This window comes from Chelonus insularis, unplaced genomic scaffold (assembly GCF_013357705.1).
Source record: "Chelonus insularis isolate UGA/USDA-ARS -01 unplaced genomic scaffold, ASM1335770v1 contig_309_pilon, whole genome shotgun sequence".
Lineage (NCBI taxonomy): Eukaryota > Metazoa > Arthropoda > Insecta > Hymenoptera > Braconidae > Chelonus > Chelonus insularis.
The window spans coordinates 16884-29105 of record NW_023276481.1 but is presented as its reverse complement, the minus strand read 5'-3'; the positions used below and the strand labels follow the sequence as shown (position 1 = coordinate 29105).

Below are 12222 nucleotides of genomic sequence, written 5' to 3'. Positions count from 1 at the left end.
GATAATTTTTGGTCGTAAAGAAATATTTTATTAAACGTGGTGAAAAAAACCTTTTTCATATTTATTAACTTGAAGTATTATTTGACTAAAGTATTCAACAATATGTTGATACTTCATTTTATCTTTTTGTTATCAACAACTCTATTTACGAAACAAATTTTCGGGGTAAGTTTTATTAAATTATAAATCTTACAATACAAATCTATCAACTTTAATTTCGATATTTCTATTTTCAGTATGTTATACCAGCTTGTACAGAATCATCATATGGACGTTTCCCATATCTTAAAAGCTGTACCAAGTTTTTTGAATGCAAGAACGGACAAGTGACGGTTTATAGTTGCAGACCTGGCTTAGCTTACAATCCCGTTCTAGCAGACTGTGATTTACCTGAGAATGTACCAGGTTGTGAAGATATTCAAGCTCAAGAACATACATTAGTAGTTTGTCCTCGAAATTTTATTGGACAAGTGCCTCATCCGAAGGATTGCGAGCAATATGCTCAATGTTTCCGTGGCCTTACTCACTTTATGATCTGTGGTCCTGGATATGTATACAATATTGAAACTGGCTATTGTGATGTAAGAGAAAACGTTCCAGGATGTCAAGGAAATTTCGGAAACGGAGTAAACTTCCGAGGGGATATAGCTATTTCATTACAAACTGCTCGAAGTGCTCCAGGTAGGGTGGAACCGTATGATGGATATCATCCTCGAGCACCCTGTTTAACTCCAGGATGTTTACCTATTAATCGACAACCTCCAAGACTTAATGTGACATTCCCATCTGCGCCTGTACCACCACTCAATAAACCTCCAGTTCCATTTCGAAAAATTGAAATAGAAGAATCAACTCCAAACTCAATAACTGAAAATTTATTTACATCAACGGATGATAATTTGGTCACTGTTTCTGATAAATCTTCAACGAATGCAGTTAATAGCTATCCCAGTATAGACGAAACTAAAATAGTTAATGATAAAGAAACATCAAGTACCATCAATACTGAATTTTCTTCAGATATTCCACAAGTTATAACAAATGAAGAAACTACAGTCGATTATACTACGACGAGTGAAGCTAAAACTGAAATAGCTAATGATGAAGAAAAATCTAGTACTATCGGCACGGAATTTTCTTCTGATAATTCACTAGCAATAACAAATGAAAAAACTACAGCTGATTATACAAAGCCTACAAATGAAGCTGAAACTGAAGATAAAAGTAAACCAGATCATACAGCCACAATTTTATCTGATCTTTACAGTGGAGAAACAATTGATGTAACAATTACATCTACTTATGTTGATAAAGAGCCCGTAACAACAACTGAAGATGTAACACCAAGTAGGGAAGTCGAAACTCTTGTCAACAATGTAACTTCAGAAGTGACAAAATCTGCTGATACTATAGCTCCAGCAGAACCAGAAACTGCTGAATCTTCTGAGGAAGGACTTCGTGTAGTTAAGCTGAATATACCAGAAACTAATAAGAATTCGTATCCAAGAGTTAATTCCCGATTTTTTGAACTTTCAGAAAAAGAAAGTGGTAATTATTATAGCTATTCAATATTTTTAATATATGGAATTTTATTTATAGGATAAACTTATAAGTCTTTGATATTCTTTAGGGAGATCCGCAGATTCATCTGAAAGCTGGTTCAAAAATTTATGGTCTTCTAATTCGAATATAATAAAAAATGATGGTGAAATAAAAAAAAAGGAATCTAATGGAAATTCATCAGGAAACGAATTAAAAAATTCTAACAAACAAGGAGATGTGAATGGGAAAGGTTAGAAAAATAATGAATATTTTTTTATTTACAGTTTTGGATTATTACTTATTTATTTCTAGTTTCATTGACTAAAACAATTTTTCGTTACTTTAGAATCAACGACGTCTGCTTTTCCAACCAAATCCAATTTACGTCAGCCATTCTACGTAACAATTAACGGCACAAGATATCATTATATATACAAAGATGTACAAATAGATCAAAATCATTCGAAAGTTCGAAGTTACAATCATGCACCTCTAGTTGCTAATGTAAAAGTTTCCAAAGCTCCTTTGCAGATCAATAAAACATCTATCAATTCAGGCAAATCCAATAATCAATTAATGTCTTGGCTAGAAAGTAAGTGATAGAAAATAAATCAATATTATTTGAAAAAATAATGTTTTCGATAGAAAATAGTTTCAGCGTATATTATTAGATTTTTTTTCCATTTCAGCTGAACCACCTTTCCCATTTTCTTATACACCTCCAATCTATTTTCGAAGTCTCAGAAATATTCCTAAATTAACACCTTTATCAGGCCAGGTATTGAATAAAATACTTTTAGAAATTCAATTTAACCTTTTTAAAATATTGAAAGAGACTCATTCCTATAAATTTATTTGTCTAGTCACTTCGATTAAGAGGTGGATCAGATTTAAATCATGGATATGTTGAAGTTCAAGGTTCTAAACCAGGTTGGGGAGTAATTTGTCACACAGCATCAAATTGGACTTTTCAACAAGCTGATATTATTTGCCATCAACTAGGATATTCCCAGTAAAATTTTAATCTACTTTATATGAATATTATTTTCAATTTCAGTTGATTTAATTGATTAAAGTTATAATAAAAATTATTTGATTATTTTAGGGGTGCTCAAATGGTTTGGAAAGGTCGTTATAATGAGGATGAAATTTACCCTTGGGTCGCAACTTCATACGCCGAATGTCAAGGCAATGAAACTTGGTTCCAAACATGTAAATTCCGCAATAATTCAGATTGTAATATTCAACGAGATATGGTAGGAATAAGGTGTCTTCCGAATAATGAGACTTATTGTCGTGAAGATGAAGTATTCTACGGAGGATACTGCTACCATTTAACGAAATCAAACTCAAACTTAACCCATGAAGAGGCTGCACAATATTGTAGAGAAAGATCATCTTCACTTCTGTATATTACAAGCCAAAAAGAAAATGATTTTGTGTCTGAATGGTTAATTCGACAACATCCAGATATTAAATCAGTTACGATGGGTGGCTTGGGATTTCCAGCTTCAAATCGATCTCAGTGGATTTGGAAAGATACTCATAAAACTAAATTCATGTGAGTATTATAAAAATCAATATTGTTCCAAGAGGTCAAATATTAATTTTTTAATTAAAATGTTGCAAATGTTTTAGCATTTATTGAATTTTAAATTAAATATCTATTTATTTCTGTTATTAGTTTCTCTAAATGGTGGCCAGGATGGAATAGTGAAAGAATACTACCACCTTATGTAAAATCAGGAGTTTCATGTATGGTAATGAAGAAAGAGTTCCCATGCAATGACAATCAGAATACCAAGTGTCATACTGACTATTTCTTCTGGGATACTGAAAGATGTGGAATTTCTCAACGAGACTCTACTTATATTTGTAAAAGATCAAACAATGATCATTTTTAAAAATATTTGATTAATTTCATTTGTAACAAGAAGAAAATTTTGTCTCAATTTTATTGATCAATTTTGAAATTAGGAATATTTGATTAATTATGAAGGTCTATGTATTTTTTATTGTTAAATTTTACTTGAAAATAGTATTTTTCGAAAAAATACACCTATTAACAAAATAATAATAATCTGCTTGAATAACCTAAATTAATTGTTACACCATTGTTTAGCTTTGGAGTGATAACATTTTATTACCAAATGTAATATTGAGCTCATTAATGAAATAATAATAACTAATATCAAAAGACAATTATTGACACAGTTCTCTTATTAATAATCTATTGAAATCGTCATCTATTATTTCATTGAACTTTTATCAAATGTGTAGCATTATATAAAGTTCCGTAAGCTAATAATAAGTTTAGTCGTTCGACTAATTTTGTTTAAACAATTTATTTGAATTTTTAATTCTTCGGATCTAAATAACATAAACTTGAAAATATTAGTGAAGAATTTAGTACAAAAATTATTAAAATGTACGGTTTTTATTTAGTTCTTTTTTTGACAATTGCGTTATTTGAAAAAGCATCTTGTGGGGTAAGTGATACTAATTATAATATTCAAACAACTTTATATCCTACGATCAAAGGACAAAAGAATTCTTTGATTTAAAATTTTAGGTGTCTATTTCGTTTTGTAATCCAACAACAACAGGCCTTTTTCCATTTCCTGGAAATTGTACTAAATATATTTCATGCAATCAAGGAGTAACTACGATTTTTAGTTGTACTCATGGTTCAACATTTAATCAAGAATTGAATCGATGTGACTATGAGCAAAGACCAGATAATTGTCAAAATTCTATTGGTAGTCTAAAAGATTTACGAATCTTTTGTCCAAAAGGTTCTAGTAATAGTTTTCCGCATCCTTTTGATTGCAAAAAATATATTGCGTGCAGTCATGGTTTGACTTATAATATGAACTGCAGTGATGGAACAGTGTACAGCTCTATGAAATCTATTTGTGATTGGCGTTATAATGTTCCTGGATGTTACGGAAATTTAGGTGATGGTGTTACTCTGCGAGGTGACGTTATTTTATCTTCAATAAATTTAGATACTGGAAGTATGAGTTTTGAGACTATAAAATATGTTGGAAATGAGCATCAAACTAATCAAAATCATCCACTTCATGAAACAAATAAGCCTTCACTAGGAAATAACCAACCCTCTCTACAACCTGTTAATTATAACAACCATTCTACCAATAAACCAATTCACTACAATCCTGAACAACAACCTAACTATTCAATCCAGAATGGATATGCTAACGGGAATCAACAGTATAATCATCAAACTAATTATGGAAATCAACAAATCATTTCGAATGAAAATTACTCTGCAAATGGTCCAACTTATCATCAACCTGGAAAACCTTCAAGTAATTTAGTTCACAGCCCGACCATTAATCAGAATCCACCACTAAATTATCCAACTACTCCAAATACTCATCTACAACCAGTTCAAAATGAAAATTATGGAGTAAATATACCGCCTTATCATCAGTCTCCATTAAATCATGGATATTACTCAACTCCAAATAAGTATCCTAATCAAAATCAAGCTACTGGTTATCAAACTGATTCAAAACATAATCAAGACTCAAGTATATATAAACTTAATACTCCTACAAAAACGACGCCAGCACAAAGCAATAGCCAACCAATAATATTTCCGACAGAAAAACCTACCACTGAAGAGGACAAAGACCTAGATATAGATATTAGAATGATAGACGATAAATTAAATGACAGATCAATTTCAAAAATAAGAAGAAATGGTAGAGCAGACACAGTACTTTCATTTGATCAAGTACTTGCTATCAATAATTTAACTGAATCAAAGAAAGTGTTCAATAAATTGAATGAAGATAAAGATCATATTGAATTATCTTCAGAACTTCATGGTAAGTAAAAACGAATTCTTACACGAGCTATTCAGTTAAATATGAAACATTATTGTTTTTTCCAGCCAGAATAGTTAATTCTCCAAATAATTGGTTTAATGGTAAACCACTGGAACCGATCGATAATCATATCGATGGAAGTCGTGCTACGGAGCAGGTGAATGATGGTAAATTAGTTAGGTTCAAAGAAGAAATTGAATCAGTTTCATTTATTACAACTAAAGCTCCATCGACTAAGATTATCGTAGAAAATTCTCCTTCAATTAATGTTCTTAATTATAATTATATTGAAGATAACGGTAATGGTAGTGTACAAATAGATCAAGATTATTCGAAAATTCGTAACCACACTGTTAGATCTAGAATGAATAATAATAATGTCAGAAAAAGTAGGGAAATTCAACAATTAAATCATGAATCTACGGGGCTCAGAACACTTTTTAGCGATAATTCCACAGGTTTGTATAAAAATAAATATAATTATTTCATTGAAAAAATTTCAACTAAAATTTAACTTTCTTTTTAAGATGACACATTTTTGTCGACGTTATTTGTTACTCAATTTAAGTCTAACAATAACAGTCAACATATTAAAGTAATAAATCAGCTCTCCGGTCAGGTATAATATTCTTCAGTTTTTAGAATATTTAAATTTGAATTTTATCTTTCAAATTATTGAAGTAAATTTTTTAATATACTAAATAATTGTCTTTTGAATAAGGTTCTTCGGTTAAGAGGAGGATCTAGTGCTCACCATGGATATGTTGAAATTCGTGGAATCGGATTTGTTGGTCAATGTGACAACACTTGGAATTTAAAAAGAGCTCATAAAATCTGTAAATATCTTGGATATAAAAGGTACATAGAGTTAATTTTTCATATCAATTATAAAATAATGAATAATCTTAAATAAATTATCCATTATTGACAGGGGTGCTAAAATAATTTGGAAGGGTCAAAGTAATGATACTGAGTTGCCTTTATCATCACTTGAATCTGATGTCTTTTGTCAAGATGAGCAATCAGAATTTCATGTCTGTAAATTAAAAACTAACTCTGAGTGTAGTATTGAACGTAATACAATAGGTGTTGAATGTATGTTGGATTCTTCAGCCTACTGTAGTACAGATGATGTACCGTTCCATAAAAACTGTTATCATTTAGTTAATTCAAGCTTGGATTTGAGTCATGATGATGCAATACAATATTGCTCTTCAAGAAATTCATCTCTGTTATACATAACAGCACAAGATGAAAATGATTTTATTTCTGAATGGTTAACACAAAAGTATCCTCAAGTTGAATCGATTATGACTGCTGGTATAGGATTTACTACGATGGCTCGAACTATTTGGGTTTGGCAAGATTCTGCGAAATCTTTCTTTAAGTAAGCTTTTTTTTTACAAATTATGGTTCTAAAAATTATGAAATTAATTATGTTAACTATTTAAACAGTTTCATGAAATGGTGGCCCGGATGGAAAAACGAAAAGACTCTTCCACCTTCAGCAAAGTCATCAGCTTCATGTATTGTCATGAAAAATAAATTCCCCTGCTATGATCAACCCAACTTAAATTGTCGAACTAATGGTTATTTCTTCTGGGATGTTGAAGATTGTACATCCTCTATGAAGGGGAATTATTATATATGTAAACGACCATACAACAACATTTCTCTATGATTTAACGCCCATGGTGTATTTAAATAAATTAAACCAGTTTATAGCAGTTAATATTTTAAAACTATATTTTACGTCTGAATTTCCAACGTCGTAGTTTTCAATATTATCTAATCTTTATTATTGTTAAATATTATCACATTTATTTTTTTAGTTAAAATGTGACGTTTGTCATATTAACAATCAATAAAATAAATATGCCAATATCAAAATTATGGGTGATTGATTTTATGATCCTGAGTATATAAATTCATCCAAAGTATTGTTCGTATCACATATTAGTTGTAAATAGATGAGAATATTTTAAAAAATTTTAAAGAATAACTTCAAATTAGTTGTTCTCTTCATCTTATATTAAGTAAAAATAATTACTATGTTAGTTTCATATGTATGTTGGGTTATTGCATTAACGTTGCTCTCGAGTAATGTCAATGGAGCAGTAAGTACATTATTTTTTTTTAATTATACTGATTACAATACACGATTGATTAATCATTCAAATTTTCTAAATTTTTTCAAAAATTATTGAATTTTTTCCATAATTTTAAATAGATAAAGAACATTGAAATATTTTGCAGTAGCATTACACATCAAATATTTTTTTTATTTTCGTTTACATCATCTGTTATCGTTCCTTTTTATCAAATTTTATGAGCCGTTTTTATAGTTTCTGAATTTTTCATCTATGTATAAAAATCATGACTTGTTTTATTAAGAGCATTATAATTATTTTTTATTACTTTAACCTTCATAGCATAATTTCTACAAAGTTGACTTAATAAAATTTGTTTGTTAAATATATCATTTCTTTGCATTGTTAATATTAATAAAATAAAATAATAAAAAACTATTTATATTGAATTTTTTCAGCATTTCTTGTCAAATCTTTGTACTGAAACTACAATAGGAACTTACCCATACCCAGGAGTTTACAATGTATATTTTGAGTGTGAATATGGGAATGCAACAATTTATGCCTGTCCTCCTGGTACCAATTTTGATCCAATTTTCATGATATGTTCTAAAAGAGACGTTCCTTATGAACGTAATGATTGTGTCATCAATGGTTTAAGTTTTCCACATCCATTTAATTGTAGAAAGTTTATTCTATGTTTTAACTCAAAAATCAAGATTATTGACTGTAAATTTCCGATGGTTTACAGCATAGAAATGCGCCAATGTGTATATAGAAACAGAGTCTCAGCTTGTAGACGTACATCGACAGATGTTAATTTACGAACCGATTTGAATACTCATATTCATTACAGTGTAAATGAAATACTTGGTAGAAAACGAGATATACTGCACGAATTAACTGACTTGGATGAAGATGTTGAAAAAGAATCGGGTGAGTTAGATGAAAATTCTTTACAATCCAGCCGTGAGTTAGGTGCACCAATCCAAAATGAAATTTATGATGATCACTCTTTAGATTCATCTAAAAAAGAATTTTCAAATGAGATCAAAAAGGATAAATTGTCAATACAAGACATGAATTTATTACTCAGAGAACTTGGTGCTCCGTATAATGTTGTATTAAAAAATTATAATACGAATATTACTGATACTGAAAAGGCATATATAGAATCATTTCAAAATCTACTTAATGTGTTTTTTTTAACTTCATTGATAATTCAGCACAATAAAACCTCTACCGAAAATTTTAACCTCTCACTACCAACGACGAATACCTCTAGTCCAAATTTTAATGTTTCTAAAAATGTCTCAAATGATTTAATGACAAGTACTGATGAAGTTCGCCAATTTTCTGATGATATAAAAATAGTTACACAACCTATCGAAACTACATTACCGATTTTTTCTCCTTTAGAACAACCTGAAGAACAAAAAACAGACAATGTTACGAATTCTGAAGAAATTCAAAGTGCAAGTGATTTTTCTCAAAAAAGAAATACTTCTGCATTAGCTTCCACTGAAACTAGTACAGTTTCCAAACAAATAGAAGATGCAGTTTCTAATATTACCCCAACGGTAGAAATTACTTACAATATAATTGATCTTGAACAACACTCCAATACGGATAAATTACCTTCTACTCCATTAATGAGTACTTCAGAGATAGTTTCCTTTTCAAGTACTACATCCACTACTATTTCAGATACAACAAATACAGATATTGGTAGTACTGATGATAAAAAAATTGAAGAAGTAAGTTCTGTTGAACCTAAGGTGTTGAATTCTAGAATTGATATGATAGATGAAGTAGCATCGAGTACCGAACATGTTGAAAAAATAGAAAACATTCATGTTAATGATTCTGCTCCAACAAAAGTTGAAAATACAATTGTTCCTGAGCTAGTGACAGAACTCTCCTCTTCAACTTCTGCGGAGTCTAATCAAAATCCATTGGATCGGATTATTGTAAATTATAACAGTGATGTGCAAATAGATCAAGGTTATTCAAAAATCCATGCTGTTGATTCAAGTGGTGAAGAAACAGATGATACCAACAAAGTTTCTTCACAGCATGAAGAATTTTCATCGAGTACTACTACCTCTAGATCATTAGACTTTGCGACCGATAATGTGGAATCAGACTCTGGTAGTGTTTCAGAAGTAACAGAGGCTGAAATCAGAATTTCCAATTATAAGAAAGTTGAACAACCAACTGAAACAAATGAAAATTTAGAATTTACTACTTCAACTCTTATCACTTTTAATACGGAATCAACAAAATTAAAAGAAGTCGACAAAATTAGTGAAGATATTGGAAGTACACTTGTTTCAACACAGCATGTAGAAATTACCTCTTCGACTATTGCTGCCAATAGAATTCCAGAACAAACAAAAAGAACTACACTTGACGAAAATGCTTCTGAAGTGAAGACTACTACTTTACTTTTTTCGACATCTAATCGTCCATCTGATGATACTGAAGATATAACAGCTCAAAGTGTTACTCCGTTTTCAGAACAATCTATGAATATACCAGTTGTTCATTATTCGAATGCAAATATTACTACAACAGCAGAATTTGAAAGTACTACACGTTCGGATTCTCTTAACATTGTTTCTAGTGCTATTAAAAATCATGAAAATACTGAAGCCCTCAAAGTTTCTCAAAATTATGCAGTTACAACTGAAAGTCTTAATATTGATAGTACATCCATTGAACCTAAACATATCAGCGAAATAAATCATCAAAAAAATGATGAAACTCTTGAAATTGTTAAAAATATTGTTACTACAAGTGCAAGTCAATCTGTTAGTACATCTACTAGACCTGAATATATTAGCACAACTGATAATCAAAATAATGATGAAATTCCTACAACACTTAAGCATGTTTCTAATTTTATCGAAAATCAAAGAAACGAAGAAATATCAACTCCTCCCACGAACAATGTATTGATAAATGAAAGTAATATTGCTAATCAGGAAATACCAGATGCACTGAACATTCAGAATGAAAGATTCCCGAGGAATGTAGATTCAGAAATTGCGCAAGTTGGAGAGTCCAATGATGATAATATTCGTCTAAGTACATCTATCGAACCACGTAAATAAAATTTTATTTTTATATACTTTTTTTAAAACTAATTTACATATAAAAGTTAAATATTTTAATTATTTGCAGCTAATTTAACTAAAATAAAAAAGTATCCTCCTCTTATCTACGCTTGGCGTAATACGAAGAGTGTGAAAGCTATTTCTATATCAAGACAGGTGCTCATTTATTGGTTTAATATAAATAGCATTTTGTATATTCATCAAATATCTATTAATTTTTTTGTAGAGACTTCGGTTGAACGGTACAGCTCAAGCTAATTTCGGTTACGTAGAAGTTAAAGGAGTAGATGATATTTGGAGAGGTGTTTGTCAACCCACCTATTGGACTATTGCAGAAGCAGATATTATATGTCGAGAACTTGGCTATCAAAAGTAAAGAAAATTAACTAAATAGAAAAAAAATATTCTTTTTCTGTAACAAAATTCATTTTTAAAAACATACAAATTTTTTTAATGTAAAATTTATTTAATGCTGTAGCGGTGCACAAAAAGCCTGGAAAGGTCACTCAAATCGAATGGATATCCCTGCTTGGACTGCAACTTCATCCATCCAGTGTGACGGTAATGAAGAATGGGTTAATAAATGCAGATTTCAGGATGAAACAGAATGTGATCTACAACATAATGCAGTTGGAGTAGAATGCTTATTACAGGATGCAACTACTTATTAAACATGAATAATCTTTGTCATACATTATTTAATAATAAACAAAAAGATCGTTATTAATAATGTAGTGAAGCAAATACTCATTTCTATGAATCCATCATGTAAATCCTGACTTTGATATTCAATTTAACAATTGATAGCTCAGATTCGATGGTCAATTAATAATTAATCATTCTTTGAAATTGCTTTGTTCTATTAATTGGTTGAAACATAAATGAGCATTATTTTACTATGAAATATCAGACTATAAAAAATGTAGACCGGGCTATCAATATCACCTTATATAAAACAAAGCCATTGATGCAATGTTGATTATTCAATTGATTTTTTTTATTCAAACAATATTGTGGGTAAATAATATAACATATGGAGTAAGTTAATTGATATCTTATTTAATAAAATTGATTTATCATTTTCATGTGGAAAATTTGTTAACATTGATCAATTTTAGCATTATTTATCACCATTATGTCCTCGAGAAAGAGAAGGACTCTATTCATATCCAGGAGTTTGCGATGTATATTTTTCATGTGAACATGGCAACGTAATGGTTCATGCCTGTGAGTCTGGTTTAGTTTTTGATCCAGTATTTACTACATGTGTGGAACAGGAAAAAGTAACTTATTGCAAAAATGATTGTTCCATTTATCCTTTTGGACGTTTACCACATCCCAAACGTTGTGATAAATATATTGAATGTATTGATGGAAAAATTCATGTTAAAAAGTGCAAAGTTAGAGGAACTGTGTATAATATGGACGATTGCTCATGTGATTTAAGAGAAAATGTTCCAGGATGTAATCCGAAGGTAGTAAAAGCGTTAAATCTTCGAGGTGATTTGAATATTATTGGTTGTTAGAAAATAAAGTTTTTAATTAAAATATATTAAATTGTCATATCTAGTTTACTGTTGAACTTTTATATTATTGATAGATTCCTTAATGCTT

The 12222-nt window shown here is 30.0% G+C and overlaps 4 protein-coding genes across 7 annotated transcripts; all 4 read left to right on the top strand.

The window, feature by feature from the left end:
• The first annotated feature begins 85 nt into the window (after nt 1-85).
• Nucleotides 86-3534, top strand: LOC118065333 (uncharacterized). 2 transcript variants are annotated; one of them, XM_035080530.1, is made up of 8 exons: nt 86-165; nt 237-1548; nt 1631-1792; nt 1889-2134; nt 2232-2320; nt 2406-2554; nt 2648-3103; nt 3227-3534. In XM_035080530.1, the coding sequence occupies exons 1-8, from the start codon at nt 103-105 to the stop codon at nt 3444-3446; spliced, it is 2697 nt and encodes an 898-aa protein (XP_034936421.1). In that variant the 5' UTR covers nt 86-102; the 3' UTR covers nt 3447-3534. The 2 variants fall into 2 exon arrangements, with proteins under 2 accessions (XP_034936421.1, XP_034936420.1); XM_035080529.1 differs by having other exon boundaries at nt 2214-2320.
• A 434-nt stretch (nt 3535-3968) lies between these two features.
• Nucleotides 3969-7080, top strand: LOC118065337 (uncharacterized). The gene is made up of 7 exons (XM_035080535.1): nt 3969-4031; nt 4115-5399; nt 5465-5857; nt 5927-6018; nt 6121-6257; nt 6331-6786; nt 6855-7080. The coding sequence occupies exons 1-7, from the start codon at nt 3969-3971 to the stop codon at nt 7078-7080; spliced, it is 2652 nt and encodes an 883-aa protein (XP_034936426.1).
• Nucleotides 7081-7376: 296 nt separating this feature from the next.
• Nucleotides 7377-11338, top strand: LOC118065341 (serine-rich adhesin for platelets-like). Of its 3 annotated transcripts, none has more exons than XM_035080544.1 (6): nt 7377-7516; nt 7948-8425; nt 8909-10597; nt 10676-10764; nt 10835-10980; nt 11087-11338. In XM_035080544.1, exons 1-6 carry the CDS (start codon nt 7451-7453, stop codon nt 11277-11279), a joined length of 2661 nt encoding a protein of 886 aa, XP_034936435.1. In that variant the 5' UTR covers nt 7377-7450; the 3' UTR covers nt 11280-11338. The 3 variants fall into 3 exon arrangements, with proteins under 3 accessions (XP_034936435.1, XP_034936433.1, XP_034936432.1); XM_035080542.1 differs by having other exon boundaries at nt 8510-10597; XM_035080541.1 differs by having other exon boundaries at nt 7948-10597.
• A 187-nt stretch (nt 11339-11525) lies between these two features.
• On the top strand, nt 11526-12177 carry LOC118065338 (uncharacterized). The gene is made up of 2 exons (XM_035080536.1): nt 11526-11646; nt 11727-12177. The coding sequence occupies exons 1-2, from the start codon at nt 11581-11583 to the stop codon at nt 12132-12134; spliced, it is 474 nt and encodes a 157-aa protein (XP_034936427.1). The 5' UTR covers nt 11526-11580; the 3' UTR covers nt 12135-12177.
• The last annotated feature ends 45 nt before the right edge of the window (nt 12178-12222 follow it).